General features: G+C 43.1%; 3 protein-coding genes across 3 annotated transcripts in view; 2 read left to right on the top strand and 1 right to left on the bottom strand.

Moving 5' to 3' along the window:
* gpt (glutamic--pyruvic transaminase) overlaps nt 1-1,100 on the top strand; it is a gene marked incomplete at its 5' end in the record, with an annotated part of 16,535 nt that extends 15,435 nt beyond the window's left edge. The window contains one exon of the mRNA XM_083690058.1: nt 404-1,100. Coding sequence (XP_083546184.1) covers nt 404-494 — 91 coding nt within the window. The 3' untranslated portion in view covers nt 495-1,100. The remainder of the gene's footprint in view (nt 1-403) is intronic.
* Nucleotides 1,101-8,344: 7,244 nt separating this feature from the next.
* On the top strand, nt 8,345-9,648 carry c1ql3b (complement component 1, q subcomponent-like 3b; the record flags this gene model as incomplete). The annotated part of the gene is made up of 2 exons (XM_083690071.1): nt 8,345-8,962; nt 9,469-9,648. 2 exons carry the CDS (start codon nt 8,345-8,347, stop codon nt 9,646-9,648), a joined length of 798 nt encoding a protein of 265 aa, XP_083546197.1.
* Nucleotides 9,649-10,386: 738 nt separating this feature from the next.
* pter (phosphotriesterase related) lies at nt 10,387-14,353 on the bottom strand. Its single transcript, XM_083690065.1, has 4 exons — nt 13,848-14,353; nt 12,551-12,816; nt 11,911-12,051; nt 10,387-11,695 (listed from the first exon to the last, which is right to left on the bottom strand). Exons 1-4 carry the CDS (start codon nt 14,277-14,279, stop codon nt 11,485-11,487), a joined length of 1,050 nt encoding a protein of 349 aa, XP_083546191.1. The 5' UTR covers nt 14,280-14,353; the 3' UTR covers nt 10,387-11,484.
* Between the last annotated feature and the right edge of the window lie 2,922 nt (nt 14,354-17,275).

Raw genomic sequence — 17,275 nt, 5'->3', positions numbered from 1 at the left:
ATATAATATCTATATCTATATCTATAATGTGCTATAATGTATGTATGTATGTGCTATGTGCTATAATGTATGTATGTATGTATCTATAATGTATGTATGTATGTGCTATGTGCTATAATGTATGTATGTATGTATGTATATATATATATATATATATACACACTAAGATAATGACCCCAAACATATTGCCATAGCAACTAGGGAGTTTTTCGGGGACAAAAAGGCACTAACGCCAGGCAGGAGTGACCTTTCAGAGATCTCAACCATGTCAATCATCTCCAATGTAATACTTTATGTTCAAAGTCTGAGATAAGTAACCTTTTACCAAGATGTGGGTGGGTGTATCATTAATACAGAGTTATTTCTTCTTTCTTTGATTCCTATCCTCCCCTCCTCATGCTAGGATGACCATTCTGCCACCGGCAGATAAGCTGAAAATCCTCCTGAGCAAAGTGAAGGAGTTCCACCAGCGATTCACCAAGCAGTATTCCTAACTGTCCCCATCCCCAATCAACCAATCAGAAGAGAGCAGGACACAGACCACTTTAAGCACAATATACCAGCCAACCTATCAAAATTCATTCTTTCACAAAGTGCCTTCTCTACAGTGGTTCTGTCGGTCACCCTGATGATGCACTTTAGCCCCAAGCAGATCCAGAGCAATGGTGGACAAGGACAACTGTTTATTGTTTTCAACACTACAAGACTGGAATACTTAGATTGGGAGATGTAGTTTCTGGTTATCACGATAAATGTTGTAGTTTTTTAATGTAGGGACACACTTGATAGAATTTCTTAATTATCACTTATACAAGTGTGTGTGTGTGTGTGTGTGTGTGTGTGTGTGTGTGTGTGTGTGTGTGTGTGTGTGTGTGTGTGTGTGTGTGTGTGTGAGAGAGAGAGAGAGATAGTTTGTGTCTGTGTAGATGTTACAATCTGTCAAGGCCAGTATAATGCTCCAGTAGAAAATGAACTGAAGACCATATTATTATGTCCACGTTCGGGAGAAATTGACATCTAGGGCTCTGTGTTCAGCTGGTGTCAGCATTGCAGGCAAACATAAAGGAGAATATGTAACCACATTTTTTTCATGATTGAAAGCTGATTCATTGTGTTTGCAAAATAAAGATCAAATCTCTAAAAGTTTCCTTTTCAGTTTGTTTGTGAAAGCCTCATACTGTAGGCTGCCGGTCTCACAGAGAGCAGCATTGTGGTATCGGCTTTTGAGAAGACCCTCTGGAAGGAAAGTCTGTTTTCTTTTCACAGAACACGCATTCTGCATTTCAATGAGTGTTATTTACAGTACGACTTAATAAGGCCTTTTTGGAAGTCATGGTAGAATTTGGATACTTCCCACAAGATTTACCTTGGAGCCTGAAAACAGAGAAAACAAGTACAGAGTAGTGTTTGAATATCACAAGAGAAAAAAAAACACCACAACAGAATAGTTTCTTTATAAAGGTACATACAATTAAACTATGATTCAGCACACTAGGTGGTTAGCAACGACAGTGCATTTGACAATGTTCATTGTTCATCGTCCACACACACACACACATACACACACATACCTTTGCTTGAGACCTTCTTTCACATATTGTTGTATTCTTTAACCGGATCCCCATTAGCTGCCGCTTAAATGACCATTCGTTGAAAACATTACAGATGTATTGATGTTATTTTTTGTATTGTGTCTGTTATCATCATTCCATGCATTTCTATGCAGATTCACTAACATAGGAGACAGGACAGTCATTCAAACTCAAGCATGTTGTCTGACGAGGTCTTGCGCTCTCCTTCTCTACTCTGCAGTGTCTGTCTCCCTTAATTATCCTTGACAAAGCGGAGCCCTGCCTCTAATTAGACAACGCTTTGTCTTCCCCATAGCCTCTCCCGTTCCCTCTCACTGCGTGACATGCTCACACATCCCACTCCTCCCTAATTGAATTGGTTGTGCTCGCTTTTACAGTCCCCACCCCCGTGTTTGATCTGAGGGGAGCTGGGTTGGGGAGTACAGCCCAACATCAAGCCACACCACCAGCTGCGAATCAATGTGAAAAGGCTCTTTTGTCCATTGCGATCAAGGTGTGAATGTATTGAGGACATCTGACTTGATAGTGGTTGTACTTTATTGAGATGTTTGCTTGGGATATGCATGTAAATGGAATCAACAATCAACTTGATAAACTGACAAGTTCGAGAGAAAACGTTTAAAAGAGTGTGAGAGAGAGAGAGGGTGAGAAAGAGGGGGACTAGATGGCAAGAGGACATCTGTCCAAAAGATGTTTATTGCTGAGGCGACTGATGTTAGAATTTGAACCATCCCTCTTACTTTAAATAGCAACGTAAACTGACAGAAATTACAATATCCAGAACAGGACTGAGCCTGAGCCTACCTGACAATTGTCTTAAATGACTTGCCTTCGCTCTATCCCTGTTTCTCTGGAGACTGCAATAGCCCAGTCTGTGATTTTCTCAATTATATAGAACAATTAAGACACACACTGCTGAGAATATAGATCAACTGCTGTAACAACCTCATCCCCAATCAGACACTCTATTGTTATCTTGAAGGTACAGTAGTACATTGTAGTGTGCAATGATCTGTGTGTGGATAGTGTGGAGTTTGGCCGAACTCAGAGCACTCTTGTGTTGCAATCAAGCTGGGTGTGAAGCCAGATTTACAGTAATGATGGTTGGGTTGAAGGTAATCAACACAGTTGAATGTAATTGCAGACTTGAGGACTAAGAGAAAATGTAACTTCCCTCTCACACTGATAGGCTTACCTCTAGATGGGAATACTGGGCCACTGGTCTGTGTTAAGTATAATACTGTAGTTGTTTTTTTCTGTGTACCTCACAGATGCACACGTTTTTCACTTTAAAGTCTATACAATAGTTCACCCAAACTTCAAAATGTGCTATTAGATGGTTCCTTAACTTGGAAATGGTCTATGGGCCAGGAGAGACATGACTGTATGTGAACACATAAGAGGAGGAGTGTGATCGCACATAGGTGACTTAGGTTTCTCTGTTGCTCTTGCCTCTCAGAACCTCTCGCAGGGTAATTAATCAATACCAGACTGGAGTCATTGATCGGTCTCCGTGCTCCCTGTTATGTTTACACTTCTCGATTTCATTTGCCACTAAGCTCCTCGCTACCGCTTTATCTCATTGGTAGACAATCTGACCACCTGATGTCATCAGCAAGCAGTGCATCGACAGGTGTCATGTCAGCCTCTGTTACCTTGCCGAGGAATGTTCCCCGATGCAGCGATGTAGAGTATGGAGTTAGATAGCTGCCAATTTTTTTTTTTTAACTAACATAATGTTAAGATCGTAGATAATTCCAAACGTAAAACATGAAGCGCAAATGCAAAATCAACACTGTAAACATGCAAACTGCTTTGTAATCAAATGTATGCAAATACAACCCCTCTGTTACAATTACGGTTTTGATATTACATACACATTTTGTTTTACAACTCTGAAGTACAATATTACATTACGAGTTTTGTCAGTCTCGTCTCACTGTTACAAAAACGTGATCGTAATGGCCAGCAGAGGGAGCTGAAGCTAGAAAGAACAAGCAGTAACAAAACAGTAAATAACGAAAACCAGAAAGAGCATTTTACATGTTTTCAAGTTAAAAGTCTTACATTCCCCAAATCCTTGTAGAATGTAATGCTCTTGTTTGCTCTTGTTCACTACAATATCTTTGATGAAAGTTGCTCTGTTTTCACGGGCGTGACATCATATCCCAGAGTCTACCTTTAAAGGCACCCTATGCAGGATTGCACACTCCTTTGATTGCAATGGGAATTGCAATGACAATTCAGAAGTGTCTCTCTTGCCCGTTGCTCAATGCAAACTTCTAACTGAAACATTGACTATCAATCATTTTCATGTTTTTATCCAGTGAATGTCTTAGTTACATGACCTTGAAAGTAGCAAAGGACTTGTGTGGTTGAAAATGTGCCTCACGCTCACCCACAGAGTACCGCTGCTTAGTCGGGTTGAGGGCACGGGAGGCGAAGGTGATGGGCTTCTCATCTTCGTTCTGCATCTGTGACAGCACAGCCCCTACAGCTGTGGCGGAAAGCATCACAGGTGACGAGGGTGGGACCGGAGATGTCGAAGTGAGCCAGCACTGGAGACGAGGCAAGTTGTGCTTTGAGGCCACGCACAGCGTTCGTGCATGCCTGAGACACCACACCCACGATTCATCCTTACAAGGCAGCTGGTGCATCCTTACAAGGCAGAAATTTAAGGTAATAGCTTGTCATGCCCAGGAAGGAAGCGACCTGAGCAGGTGAGCCGGGCTCAGGAATGGCCTGATTGGCACCCCCTGTTGGACTGGAGTGGAGATATGCCACCCCCTGACAGCTGTAACCCCACATATTCAATGGCTGTCACAGCAAGGACACACTTGTCGCCACTGAGAGTGAGCTTGTCATTGACTAGGGCTGCGAAAACCCTGTTGAGTTGCTCGTCATGAATCGCCATGGTGGCCCTGTGCACGATCACATTGTCGAGGTAATATGGCCACACCTGGTGTGCTACCTGGCTATCACTTTCTGGAAGCAGCTGGGGGCGGAGCTGAGGCCCAAAGGCATTGTGTGAGGTTTCTACTGCTGGGGTGGAGAGGCAGGTCTAATCAGATGTTACATGTTCTATCCTACTTTGTTGATGCTAAGCAACAAATTCATAGTTTATGTGAAAAATTCACAAATTCTCAACCTTATCAGCTCGATCTTGCAGGATGTTATATCCTTACTAGGCTGTTGCGAGTCCTATTAAGATAGGTGGCCTGGTAGGCTACAGCATGTGTATCAAGCCTAGATAACGTTCTCCTAATTATGTCATTGTCATCGCAATTATGTCCGAATGTATTTGATAAAATGTAAAATATTCAATATAGCCTATGGTCTGGAATATCAATTCCTGTAAACTACTTTATTCTTATTACTGTAGTCTTCTTTTCCAAAGTATATTGTGATGAGGCTCATGGAGGGTTCTATAGGTGATGTAATCTCTCTGCTATCTTTATACGGGACATGCTTTGCGTGGGTGGTGGTGTGGTCATGTTTCTTTTGCCCCCCGCAGAGTTCAACTGTTCGATCTATCTTCCCAGTGGGCATTCACTGACATAGCTTTTGAACAGCAAAAAATAAGATAATTAGACACAGTCAAAATCTTGCAGGAAGAGCAGAATGTGTGAAAAGCACCCATGAAGCTGACATCCTCAACAAAAATGCTGCTGCCCCACACACATGGCCGATTGCTCATTGACAAGATGTCCCAACTCCTTAGCTGGATTGTTCAACTCCATGTCGACTAATGACACAGAGTTGGACGGTCTTCTCGACTCACCTCGTTGCAAAGTGGTGTCAATGGTCATGAAGAGCTTCTTGATAGGGCCTTCAGTCCAGAATGTGTGTATGTTTGTAAATGTTGTCATTTTAACATGCTGTGTGGTAATGGCAAGCCACACAGCAGCTATTGTCGGGTGGGTGCCCCTGCAGAATCCAATTAAATTCCTTAATCTATCTTAATCTTAATCTAGCCCTTAATCTTTAGCTTCCCAACTCAGTTTACACTGTTGTAGCTGTACTGAATCCTATTTTACCATCCCAGTCATGTAATACACCTGTCATACATATTTCATATATTGAGACCACTATACTGAATTGACAGCGCACCTCATATCTCATGGAAATACATAACAAAAATCTTGATTTTGGGCAATTGGCTGTATGTTTTATTCATGTCCTTTGAACGCTTGCTTCATCAGTCTGTCCCTGGCTGATTGTAAATGAACTGCAAATCGCAAAGTCGAAACTCAAAACAACCTTTCAAGCGCAAGCTCACCATCGAGTGTTGTCTTTGTATCTCAGCAACAGAATCTGTCAATATATCACAGACTTTTAAAGAAAAGGTATATGATTTTGTGTTGGATACTTGGTGAAAAACCAGTTTTGGACAGCACCACTGACAGTGCAACAATTATGTAGGTTGGGTGATGATAACTTGAAACCTGTCCATAGAAATAGTTTTCTTCTTCAGTTGACTTGTTTTCTTTTCAGCACTGTGTTACAGTGTGTTTGGCTGCTGATCCTCCAGTCACACTGAGTCACTGTTGGCCCATACCAGCTAGAACCGAAGAGGCCACGGCAACACGTGTTCACTGACTCACAGCTATGTAAGTGTGTGTGTGTGTGTGTGTGTGTGTGTGTGTCTGAAGGCTTTTTAACCCTCCCTCTCAGTGTATTGATCATGTGGATATGTACATATACTGTACTGTATACTTGGTTTTGTGGAAAAAATAAAAGTTAGTTGATTAGTTGATGAATAATGTACAGTAGGCCGACTTCTGTTACTTTAGTTCTCACTTTCAATTTGGCAAAACTGTGGATATGCTGTCATTTTGACTTTCAATTTCACTATACAGACACACTGTTATTTACTGAAACCAATTGCCCATGTATGACCTACTGGATTCGAATCCGCGTGCCCCCTGGCTGTTAGCCTGCAAAGCTAAAGCCTAGGTGTGAGCTAATGCAAGACGTGGTTCGCCAGAACCTTCTCTGTTATTCTTCAGCACTATCCGGGTCACGGCACCAATGTGACTGACTGGGTTCAAACCCGGGTCTCCTGCAACCTAGTCTAACCTAGTGGTGCACTAGTCAGTGTTATCCGGCTGAGCTAAAACCTAGGTATCAACTCAGAGAGCTAATGCAAGTCTTCCGGTCTCAAGTTAGTCATCACACAACTTAAGTGCACCAAACCACTGCCATTACACATGCACATACAGTATGACAGCACCCCATTGCTCAAACCTTTTCCCTTTTTCTGAACACTATTGAAGTAGTCCAAGTCTTGACTTGACACACTGCTTCACATTGAATACATCACATTATGTAAAGATTGTGCAAGATGTGCAAAGATGTCTCAGGGCAAAACTTGTTGGAATCCAAAACCTCTCTCAGTTTGTCAGCTTGACAATGATCCATTTTGGTGTTTACCTTTATTGAACACATTGAAATTCGCAACCACAACCTGGGGGAAGCAATAGTATGAGTGGCCAGGTCTGAAATCTAGTCAAGACACTGGGGTCGACATCCCTTTTCTTGTGATATGTGCCCTAGGACCTCTATGAGTCAGGATGCTTCGTTTTAACATCTCATCCGGAGAATGATATTAGACATTAGAACAACTTAAATTAATGAAATAATCTCTCTGCCATGCCATCTCCCAGGTGATTGCACCACCATTCAGGGGTGTTCAGTCATTTAATCTGTAAATGTTTGTGGGAAGGCACCTATCATGCCCACGCTCTACACTCCCCCTCACAATTCTGTGGCTCTATAGATTTTTCTCCAGAATGATTAATTGTACAAGGGGAGCCGAGGTGTGACCAGGCACCAAAGCGACTCACTGTCCTCTGTGTCCATCGATAGAGAGGGGAATTCAGCGACTCTTGCGAGGACGAATGGGATTTAAAAGAAAACGTCTTTATTTTTAAATCCACCACAGCATAGCGCTTTTTTAGACTTTTTTTTGTGGACATTAATTTATGAGATAAATTACAGTAATCCACTCAGTTCACCACCATGTATTGGTTTGTGCAAAATTCATTTTGTAAGTAGCTATTGTTGGGTGGGTGTCTATAGAGAATTGGAGGGGGGAGAGGTGGAAGTCAAGCTTGAACATGGTATCATTACAATATAATTTGAAATCAACAGTGCTGTAGTGTTAGCTTTGAAGCAGAGCTTTGTAATTGGACTGTTGTTAAAGCCTGGCTTTACCATGTTTAAGCCTGGCTTCCACCCCCCCCCCCACCCCCCCCATTCTATCTCTCTTCCTCTCTCTCTTTTGATTGAAGAGATGACATAATACATGGGGTTGAGTATAGTTTCTTGCAGCATCTATGTGATATATAAGTACTCCGCCTCCTCCCCTTTCCTTTTCCAAACACTCAAGCACAGGTAGCTGTTCAACTCGTGGACATTCTCACTCCAGGCACGGTAGCAGGTGAACTTGCATCCTTGACCCCATCCGTATTCTATTACGAAACTCGTTTACTCTGTAATTCAGCTACACAAGTGGAGATGAGATCAAAGAACGGACACTGGCGCGTAAAAGTGTAATACGTCTATAGCAACGGGACACATTTTCAATAGCCTGTCCTACTATCATAATTACGTACAAACATTGAATCGATTTTGTTCGTCTCGGAGCTTAAATAACACAAGCGCCAAGGATCTCTTTGTTACGCGGCATTTCGTCCAAAAGCAGACTGGAAGACCGTCCACTTCGGAGAACACGGATCGGCAGAGCGCGAATGATCGCAGCCGGTGTTTGTGGAGTAGTCATGGTGTTAATGTTGGTGATTCTGATCCCGGTGTTGGTCAACTCCGCCGGGACCTCAGCAAGCTACGAGATGCTCTCATCCTGTCAGATGGTATGTGATTCTCATGGAACCAAGTCCACGGCCATAGACAAAGCAAATACAATCAGAGACGGCCGCTTGATCCAGTCCCTGCCAACCTTTATCCAAGGTCCAAAAGGGGAACCGGGACGCACGGGGAGAAGCGGCCCAAGAGGTCCTCTTGGCCAGCCTGGACCGCCCGGACCCGTCGGCCCACCAGGCGAGAGAGGAGAGCCCGGACCACCGGGATTACCAGGACCGACCGGAGCTAACGGTGCCACTAGTGCCATAAGCGCAGCCACATACAACACCGTTCCAAAAATAGCGTTCTACGCCGGGCTGAAAAAACAACACGAGGGATACGAGGTGCTGAAATTCGATGACGTGGTCACCAACCTTGGCAATCACTACGACCCCACGACGGGGAAATTCACCTGCTCAATACCGGGGATATACTTCTTCGTATACCATGTGCTGATGCGGGGCGGAGACGGTACCAGTATGTGGGCTGATCTTTGCAAGAACAACCAGGTGAGATATTCTTCAAAAGCTAACACATAAAAAAACAAGTGAATGTTTCTCACATACATATTGTGATTGTCGACGATGGTTTCGAAATTAAATAGTTTTACGCACGCATACCTGTACGAGTTTTACGCATGTGCGCAGGCGGTCGGGAGAGCCAAAACAAAAGCGAAAGAAAAGAAACGCGAAAGAAAAACAATTAATTTAGATAAGTAGATAAAGCAAAAATAGCAAACACATACATCCTTACTAAGCTACTAAAATGTAGTGATCAATGTCTCTGAGCTATATGCTACTCTCGCTACGCCATGGCAGGTGGCGGAGCTATCCGTGGTGCTGGAGTTCTCCACTCCATTCATTAGTTTACTGACATTCCAATTGGCTGAAATTAGTTTTATATTCATTATTATGTGACACATTTCATTAGTTAGTTGTATCTTAACTGTTCAACAGCATAATGGCATATGCTTTCTCTCCATTTACCAAGTCTTTACTTTCTTTTTGCTCTGCAGGTACGAGCCAGCGCCATCGCCCAAGACGCCGACCAGAACTACGACTATGCCAGCAATACCGTTGTCCTTCACCTCGAGCCCGGCGATGAGATCTACATCAAGCTGGACGGGGGCAAGGCACACGGGGGAAATAACAACAAGTACAGCACCTTCTCCGGTTTCATCGTGTATGCCGATTGATTAACGCGAATGCGGAGAACCACGACAGAACTCTGCATCGCATCCATCCTTTACGGTTCATCTTCTGCTCTCTCCGTTGGATTGGCTGACACCGCTGTCATACGCAGAAAAGAGAGAGAATACTGAATCGATCAGTGGGACAATTGAAGAAGAGAAAACGCAGTTGATGTAATGTTAACACCGTGTGCGATTTACGTAAAATATAAAGTTACCCACTGTCAAATGATGAACTTGGACACAGAAATGTAATGACAAAACTGTCTTATTTTGTCTTGCTATACATGTATGTGCTGCCAGTCACTGCGTGTATCCTAAAATTGTATGAGCCGATAGTATTTAAGGCTATCCGAGACGAATGCTAGTTAAAGTTTATTGCTACCCATCTCACTTGTCATTGGGTCATTTATTGAGGCTTGGTCGTGGATCACATGTCAATAGTTCATGAGTTAATATAAAAGGATGCAACTAGTGATGCATATCTTAAAAGTATAAAATAGACGGTCAAATTTGGTGTTGCAGTCAACAAATGTTAACTTACTCATTAATTGCTGGAATGTTTATAATCAGTCAGACTACTGCCTGGGTGTAAAAGGAATATATCCTCATAATGAATAAATGGCTTAAGAGTCCAAATCATTACCTATCCTGCTTATCAACTTATTTCGCCCATTCCCTTTATTTCATATGGAGATGTAAAGGTACCCGAGAGTAAAACACGTTTCATCAAAGGAAAGTAATCAAAATCACTTTAATCATTTCTGCACAATATTGGTGCCTTGCAAGAAACAGTAAAGAAACAAGTCAGTTCTGACTGAGCAAAGCATCAGAAGCTGCAAATAGTGCATATCTTCTCATTCCAATTCATAAAGCAGTACGACATTCCATTTAATCAAATGTCAGAAACAATGAGATACTCTTAATCCGTACATTTAAAAAAAACACACTCTTTCAAAGTTACATAACAGTTGTGCACGGTCTGCTGTGGCATTGTCGTTGATCACGCTGTGAAGTCACTCTGTGACGCCACCTGTTTCCCAGACGGGAAGACTGTGTCCTTCAGTCCGACCCGACAGGCAGCCTGCCTCTCTCTTTGTGTGGTGTCAGGGAAATTCATCTAACGACTCATCAAACAAAGCTCGATTGAAAAGCACTGATTACAAACATTCTGAACGCTACTAGCTACTTTTCACAAAGACTGTTTGTAAAATGTAATTACAACACACAAAGCTGCTGAGGCTTCAAAAGAAAATTCATAAGCACCATGTTTATAAGCACCTCTGCAATGTGCAGTCAATGTCCCAGAGTTTGTATAGGCAGAATTATTGCTTTGTTTTAGGAGATTACATTTGGTTTTTAGCACATTTTTATATTTAGCTTCCGATCTCTTTTCAAATAATGTTTCCTCTTTTAAGACATAAAAAGCAAAGCTGCACTATTGTGAAGCGGTACTGAGAATTATTTTTGTATTCAGTTGCTAGCAGTATTAATTATGCTAATTGAAGCTTTGATTTGGACATGGCTCCAATTACCAGAAATTAAAGTAGGTAATATTTTTTCCCAAATTAATCCCCAGTCATCTAAAATACTATTAGTGTATGTTCAACAATGTTGTCATGTTTTTGTTGTCTTCTCCAGCACACAGGCAATATATACAGAGAAGTGGCAACAAGAATATAGGGTCTTTAAATTCAGGGTCCACACCCTTTTGAAACTTTTCGATTGGGATGATTGCAAGTACAGAAAACAAGTGTGAAATACTTCATGTGAGTTCATTTGTTGGGGGAAGCTCAAGATATAGTGAGATTTACTGTGCAGCCTGCATGAATATGTGATCAATCATTTGAAGGTCAACCAGCGTTTGGGGTTGTCGATCAAGATCTTATCCACCTGGTTCTGGTTGATGCCTCTAGTCAGCATCTTGGGCACAATGTTCTTCAGGATGTGGGAGTAGCCGTGGCCGCCATACTTGGTCAGGCGGTTCTTGGAGTGGATGTCGTGGGCGATGACGATGTTGTCCTCGTAACCCTCCTTAACCAAGAACGCCAAGCTAAAGATGTTTACACACACACACACACACACACACACACACACACACACACACACACACACACACACACACACACACACACAGGCACATGCACACAGGCACACGCACAGACGGTGTTACAAAACTGTAAGTATTGTAAAGTAAATGTATTCTGAAGAAGACAGTTGAAGCCTAGTTGCCATATTGAGTTGTGGTATATGGTGGTGTTGACTCACGCCTGCACTCTCTGGCTGTCGCTAGGCATGTCCACCTCCAGGTTGTAGGGGTAGTTCAGCATCTCTGTCCCAAACAGGTCATACTCCAGGTAACTGCCCATCTTCGCAAACTCTAGCAGCTCTCCATTGTCAAATATGGTCCTGTGTGAGCAAATACCAAATATGACGCCACAAAATGAATAAACGGGGGGAAAAAACATACGCATACGAATTTGTGGCAGATCACCTAGTTCCGGGAAGTTTTCATTGAAGTGGAAAATCATCTATACGCTACTCACTTTTCCCATGAGCAGAGCCCTCATGTGCTCAACATAGAGCATTCATGAATCTCTTGAAAAACAAACGCCTTGCTATAAAACTAGTTAGGCATTCGGCATTAAGCCTTAAGTCACATCACGTCCTCTATTCCCAGTCCAGACCGTATGTGCTTATCTGACCGTGCCGGCTCTGAATGTTTTCTTTATTTCGCATTGCACTCTCCCAACACGGATTAGCTCGTTAAAAGTGAGCTGAATTGGAGCCACTATGAGAAAAGTTTAAAAAAGCCCCCCCAAAAAAACCAGGCTGACCTTCTACCATGCTGTACTTGAGCGCGGGACGGCTCGGCACCATAGGGTGAAACATATATGAGAGAGCTAACCTGTCCAGGTGGGACATGACGGTTTTGCTGATATCTCCGCCGGCCTCCTGGAGGATGCGGACGGCCTCAGCGGGCGCTCCGGCGTTGCGTCCGGGGTGGATGATGACGGGGCAGCCCAGCTGGCTCTGAGCCTGAGCTGTGGCCCGCAGCACCTTCTTCTCGCTCTCCGTGATTGGCCAGCTGCAGCCGATCTCACCAATCACGCCGCAGCAGATGTCAGTCCCGTCCGCCCCGTGCAGCACCTCGCTGATGATGATGTCTGTGAGCTGATGAGGGGACACAGCAACCATTAGTTGGGAGAAGAGAGGGCAAGGGACGGTATCCTGACTTAGGTCAAGTACGTAGTATGTTAAATACTCTCAAATACTTGAGCTGTGCTTGATTTAGTTTACCTGGTAAAATGGCACCAATTAAATAGTCCCAAAAGTGGAAACTCTAAGCTAAATCTAGCACACATCAAATATTTGCAACTATAGGCTTGCATGGACACAAACTTACAGGTACACACAGGAATGATACACAGCTTTCATCCATAGCTAAGGGTTAGGGTTAGGGTTGTTACAGAAATTGATCTACTAATGCACAGTGTTAATAATTAGATGCTGCATTGACAGGGGATCAGTAAGGCCCCAGATACCAACAAACAAGCAACTGTGGCCCTGTCCGTAAAGAATCCCTTGCCTAGCCTCTTCACCCTACACATGTGTACATGTAAATGGATTAAATAGGTTTAAGATAGGGTACTTGAGTACTCCAACGGACGTTAAAAGTTTAACAAGATCTTTAACAAGAGATCCCTTTTTTTGCATGCTAGTAAGTCTAAACATGCTTGCTATTGTGTTTGCAATGCAGATAAACTAGGTTGCTCTAGTCTACAGTATGTATTAGTTGTGACCGAAAGCTCAGCGGTGAAATTAAAACGTGTCCCCTCCATTTTCGGCTATTAAACGGTGAATATTTTTGCCTCAGGCATGTAGGCTGTAGCTTTGGAGTGGGCGCACACACCTTTACAGCCAAACATATTTTGACCCTGATTAGCCTACTACGTACCTGCAAACCTTTTTCTCACCTCTCCACTGTTTTGCCTTTCCTCTGATCACACATCTTTGCTGCTCCTGCCTCATCAGCTGTTACTCGAAAGTTGGTTGTGCTTCTGACTAGACACTATGGTGTCTGTTCTGATTCACTTCAGTAGCTTCTACTATACACTACAAATAAAACAAATGGGGGGGGGGGGGGGGGGGGGTCTACTAGGGGTTGTTACTTGTGGGGACAGAAACCTCTCACATTGCCGTACCTTCTCCACCGTCATTTTCCTGGTCTCCTCAGAGTGGGTACAGTCCACGTAGTACCCTGCCCCTCCGACGATGTTGACGCCTGTGTCCTTGGCTAGCTGCCTGAGGGTGGGCAGGTCGCGGTCGATGCCCATGGTGGTGTTCTCCACGATGGTGCCGCCTCCCGCCCGCCGGTAGGCCAGCAGCTCCTCCCTGACGGCGGCCGTCTCCTGCTGGAGGAGCAGGTTCTCGTGGCTGCTGTATGGGTTCTGCTTCAGCCAGAACAGGTTCTGCATCTCGATGGGGCCCTTAGCGACCGCTTCGTCACCGGGGGCCGGCGAGAAGTAGCAGCACTCAAAGGTCATGGTCAGGTGCTCGTGGGTCATGGTGCGACCCAGCTGATCCGGATCCATCGGACCCAAAACCGTCTGGACCTTCCCGCTCAACGCAGACATGTTGGAACGGGTCTTTCGGTTGGGTTCCTGGGGAGGATGTGGGTTGGGAATATTCCAGCGATGGAAGAACGAGAGCTCCTAAAAGAGGAGTGGAATTCTAATTTAAGTGCATCAGCATTTTACAAAAAGATCCATGGAATGTAAGCAGCTATGCAGAATGTGTTACGTCTGTCTTTCATAGTAATAGGGGTGTGGCAACAGTTTAGAAAGTAAGAGAGAGAACTTTGGACCTGATTTAAGGGCTCACATTATATAGACCTGTTATTTGCTTGTTTATCTATGCGATGTAGTCTTTGCTTGCAAAGCCAGCTAGATTACGAGTTGCTATAACGTTACATAGACAAAGCAAAGGACAGTAGAAGCAGGAGTTTAAAAATGTTTTATGACTCCGAAAACAGACTGCAGTTAGCTCATGTGACGTGTGACATTTTGCTCGGCATTGATCCGTTCAATGTCAAAGCCAAGACAATATCATAGCATTCCTTTGCTAAAACCTGGAGATAAGGCCGATTAGCGCATTACAGTGAGATTAAGCATGCAACTGCGATATTTGCAGATGCAATAATGTAGTTAAGTAATGTAGTGTTTGCATCGATCATTCAACAGACTACAATGCATCAGAAATGACACAAAACCTGCAGACCTTGTTCCTGTAGTCCTTGTTGCTTATGAGAGCAACAGGTCGCGCCAGCGAGTCACGTCCCAACTATCGCGAGAATAGGTTTATTCTTGTCAACCGAAGTACAGTCGCTCCTTCTCTCATTCACTCCAGGCATGTCATTGCATGCACTGTACTTGAACATGACAGGAACAGAAGCTGGAGCGATCACGGAGGATGGAGGTGAATAACAGGTGATGCTTGTGGTGGCAGTGGCGACGCTGGTGTGGACTTCTAATGGTGTGCCTTGGGGGAGAATCGTCCTTCTCCGGGCCTTCAACTCTGTTCATAGAGGGGCAGTAGGTTGTTCACTTGAAGAGCTGCAGGGGAGTCAGTCACATGGGTAGGGACAATACATTAGATATCAGCCTGCTGAATTCTGGAAAAACTATGGGGACATGCCTGACCAGAAAACCGATGTTGGTAAGATCAGGGGTTAGGGTTAAGGTTAAGGGTTTGGTTAAGGTTAAGGTTAAGGGTCAGTTTTAGGTTTTGACCTAGTCGGATGCTGGTCACCTCTACATAATGCCATGTTCAACAAAGCACTGAATAAAGGGTCTGAATACTGAATAAAATGTGACCATTATTATTTTGAATAAATTAGCGAACATTTCTAAACCTGTTTTGGCTTTGTCATTATGGGGTACTGTGTGTAGATTGATGAGGGAAAACAATTATTAAATCCATTTTAGAATAAGGCTGTAACATAACAAAATGTGGAAAAAGTGAAGGGGTCTGAATACTTTCCGAATGCACTGTATATCTTTGATTATAGGCTGTCAAATGTGTTCCCAGTTAGGTAGTCAATCTGCCCCTCTCTTCCATGTTTCCTTGCAGCCGACGACATTTCCCTGATAAGTGGTCATAGTTGATGAACTGATGGGAGCACTCTAATGACACCCTAGTTTCCCACTTGTATTTACGACTTGGAAGCTAGTTCTTCTAAGAAGCTAAAGCTAGCAAGTACAGTATTTACAAATCGTATTTACAATCTCTTTACATTAACAGAACATCAATCATTAAACTAAAGTAGAGGGAAGGAAAATAGCATGGAAAATGCAGTATTTCAAAGGAGTCATTGAATAAATACTGCAAATAATCTGCAAATAATCAATTGAAGCACGCAATACCAATAGATTAAATAAAAGGACACTACTCTAAATAGGCTGCCCACAAGTTCACTTGTGATACTACTTTTTAGGTCTGAGGGCACAGCCTGCCAAATGCAGTAGAGGCATGGTTGATGGGTGTTGGATGTCATTGTTGATGAAGCAGAAGGGTGCTCATTATAACCAAAGCAAGAGCCCTACAACTCCATACTTTATGTTTTTGTTGTCATAGGAGATTTTGTGAAGATTTTGTGTTTTTAAAAGCAATGCTGCTCTCATGGTAGCCTGCCGTATGCATTCCTTGATAACAATCAAGTGTTATTTGCACCTTAAAATGTATTAGATTTTTTTGTTTCGGTTTTATTGGTGGCATGCAAAAATCACTGATAGTGCCTATTATGTTATGTTCCTTTAATCCTAGGAGCTAAAGACTATTAACTCACTGCAAATTGTACCAAAGACCTAATACTCTCCTTAACACAGGGTAAACAAACAAAAACACATCATAAGATTTGATTGGAAAATGTTTCACATGTTCCTCGTTATTCTCTCTAGAATCTCCACCTATCCATTCTTTTCCTCTTTCTAAATTCCTTTCTAATTATTTTTATTTTTATTTTTATTTTTAATTTTCCACTGAATCCAGTACCTGATGCCAATGCACAACACATTATAAACTAAGTTTCAAATCTCTACTTAACGTGCACTTTAACAGCCAAGATGTTGATTCACAGTTATAGTTTTGATAGATGCAGCATGAATCTGAACGTCATGAAAGTAGATGATCATCAAAAAGTGTCTGGGGGCAGTCAGGTGCACAGTAAGGGCTCCTGCCCCTGTGCCTTGGGACTCACAAAGTGCCCTCCTGGGTGGTGTTTATTTTTTTATTATTATTACATTTTATTTCCATCATCATCAATAAAAAGAGGGCAGGGTACCCAGGGAAAAGGCAACTCATGTAAAAAAGGGCACCCCCCCTCTCCTCTAAATGGTTTCACCTCAATCAATCTCCATCAGAGAGAAAAACAGAGGGCTGAGCACCTGCCCTGCGATAAATCTGTGCATGTGCCTTCCTGGGGGACAACTTTGTGGGAATCAATTTTAACTGTACAGGTTTGTTGACTATCTCTTCCTCATTAACATCTCTGCATAATTTGTCATTTGACATAAACCCCACAAAGCCTGTCAGACCACAAACACTCAAAAGACTCTACTGCAGCTGGGAAGCA

Source organism: Argentina silus, assembly GCF_951799395.1.
Source record: "Argentina silus genome assembly, chromosome: 18".
NCBI classification, from domain to species: domain Eukaryota; kingdom Metazoa; phylum Chordata; class Actinopteri; order Argentiniformes; family Argentinidae; genus Argentina; species Argentina silus.
The sequence above is the reverse complement of the archived record's forward strand: the minus strand, read 5'-3'. Positions and strand labels throughout refer to the sequence as shown.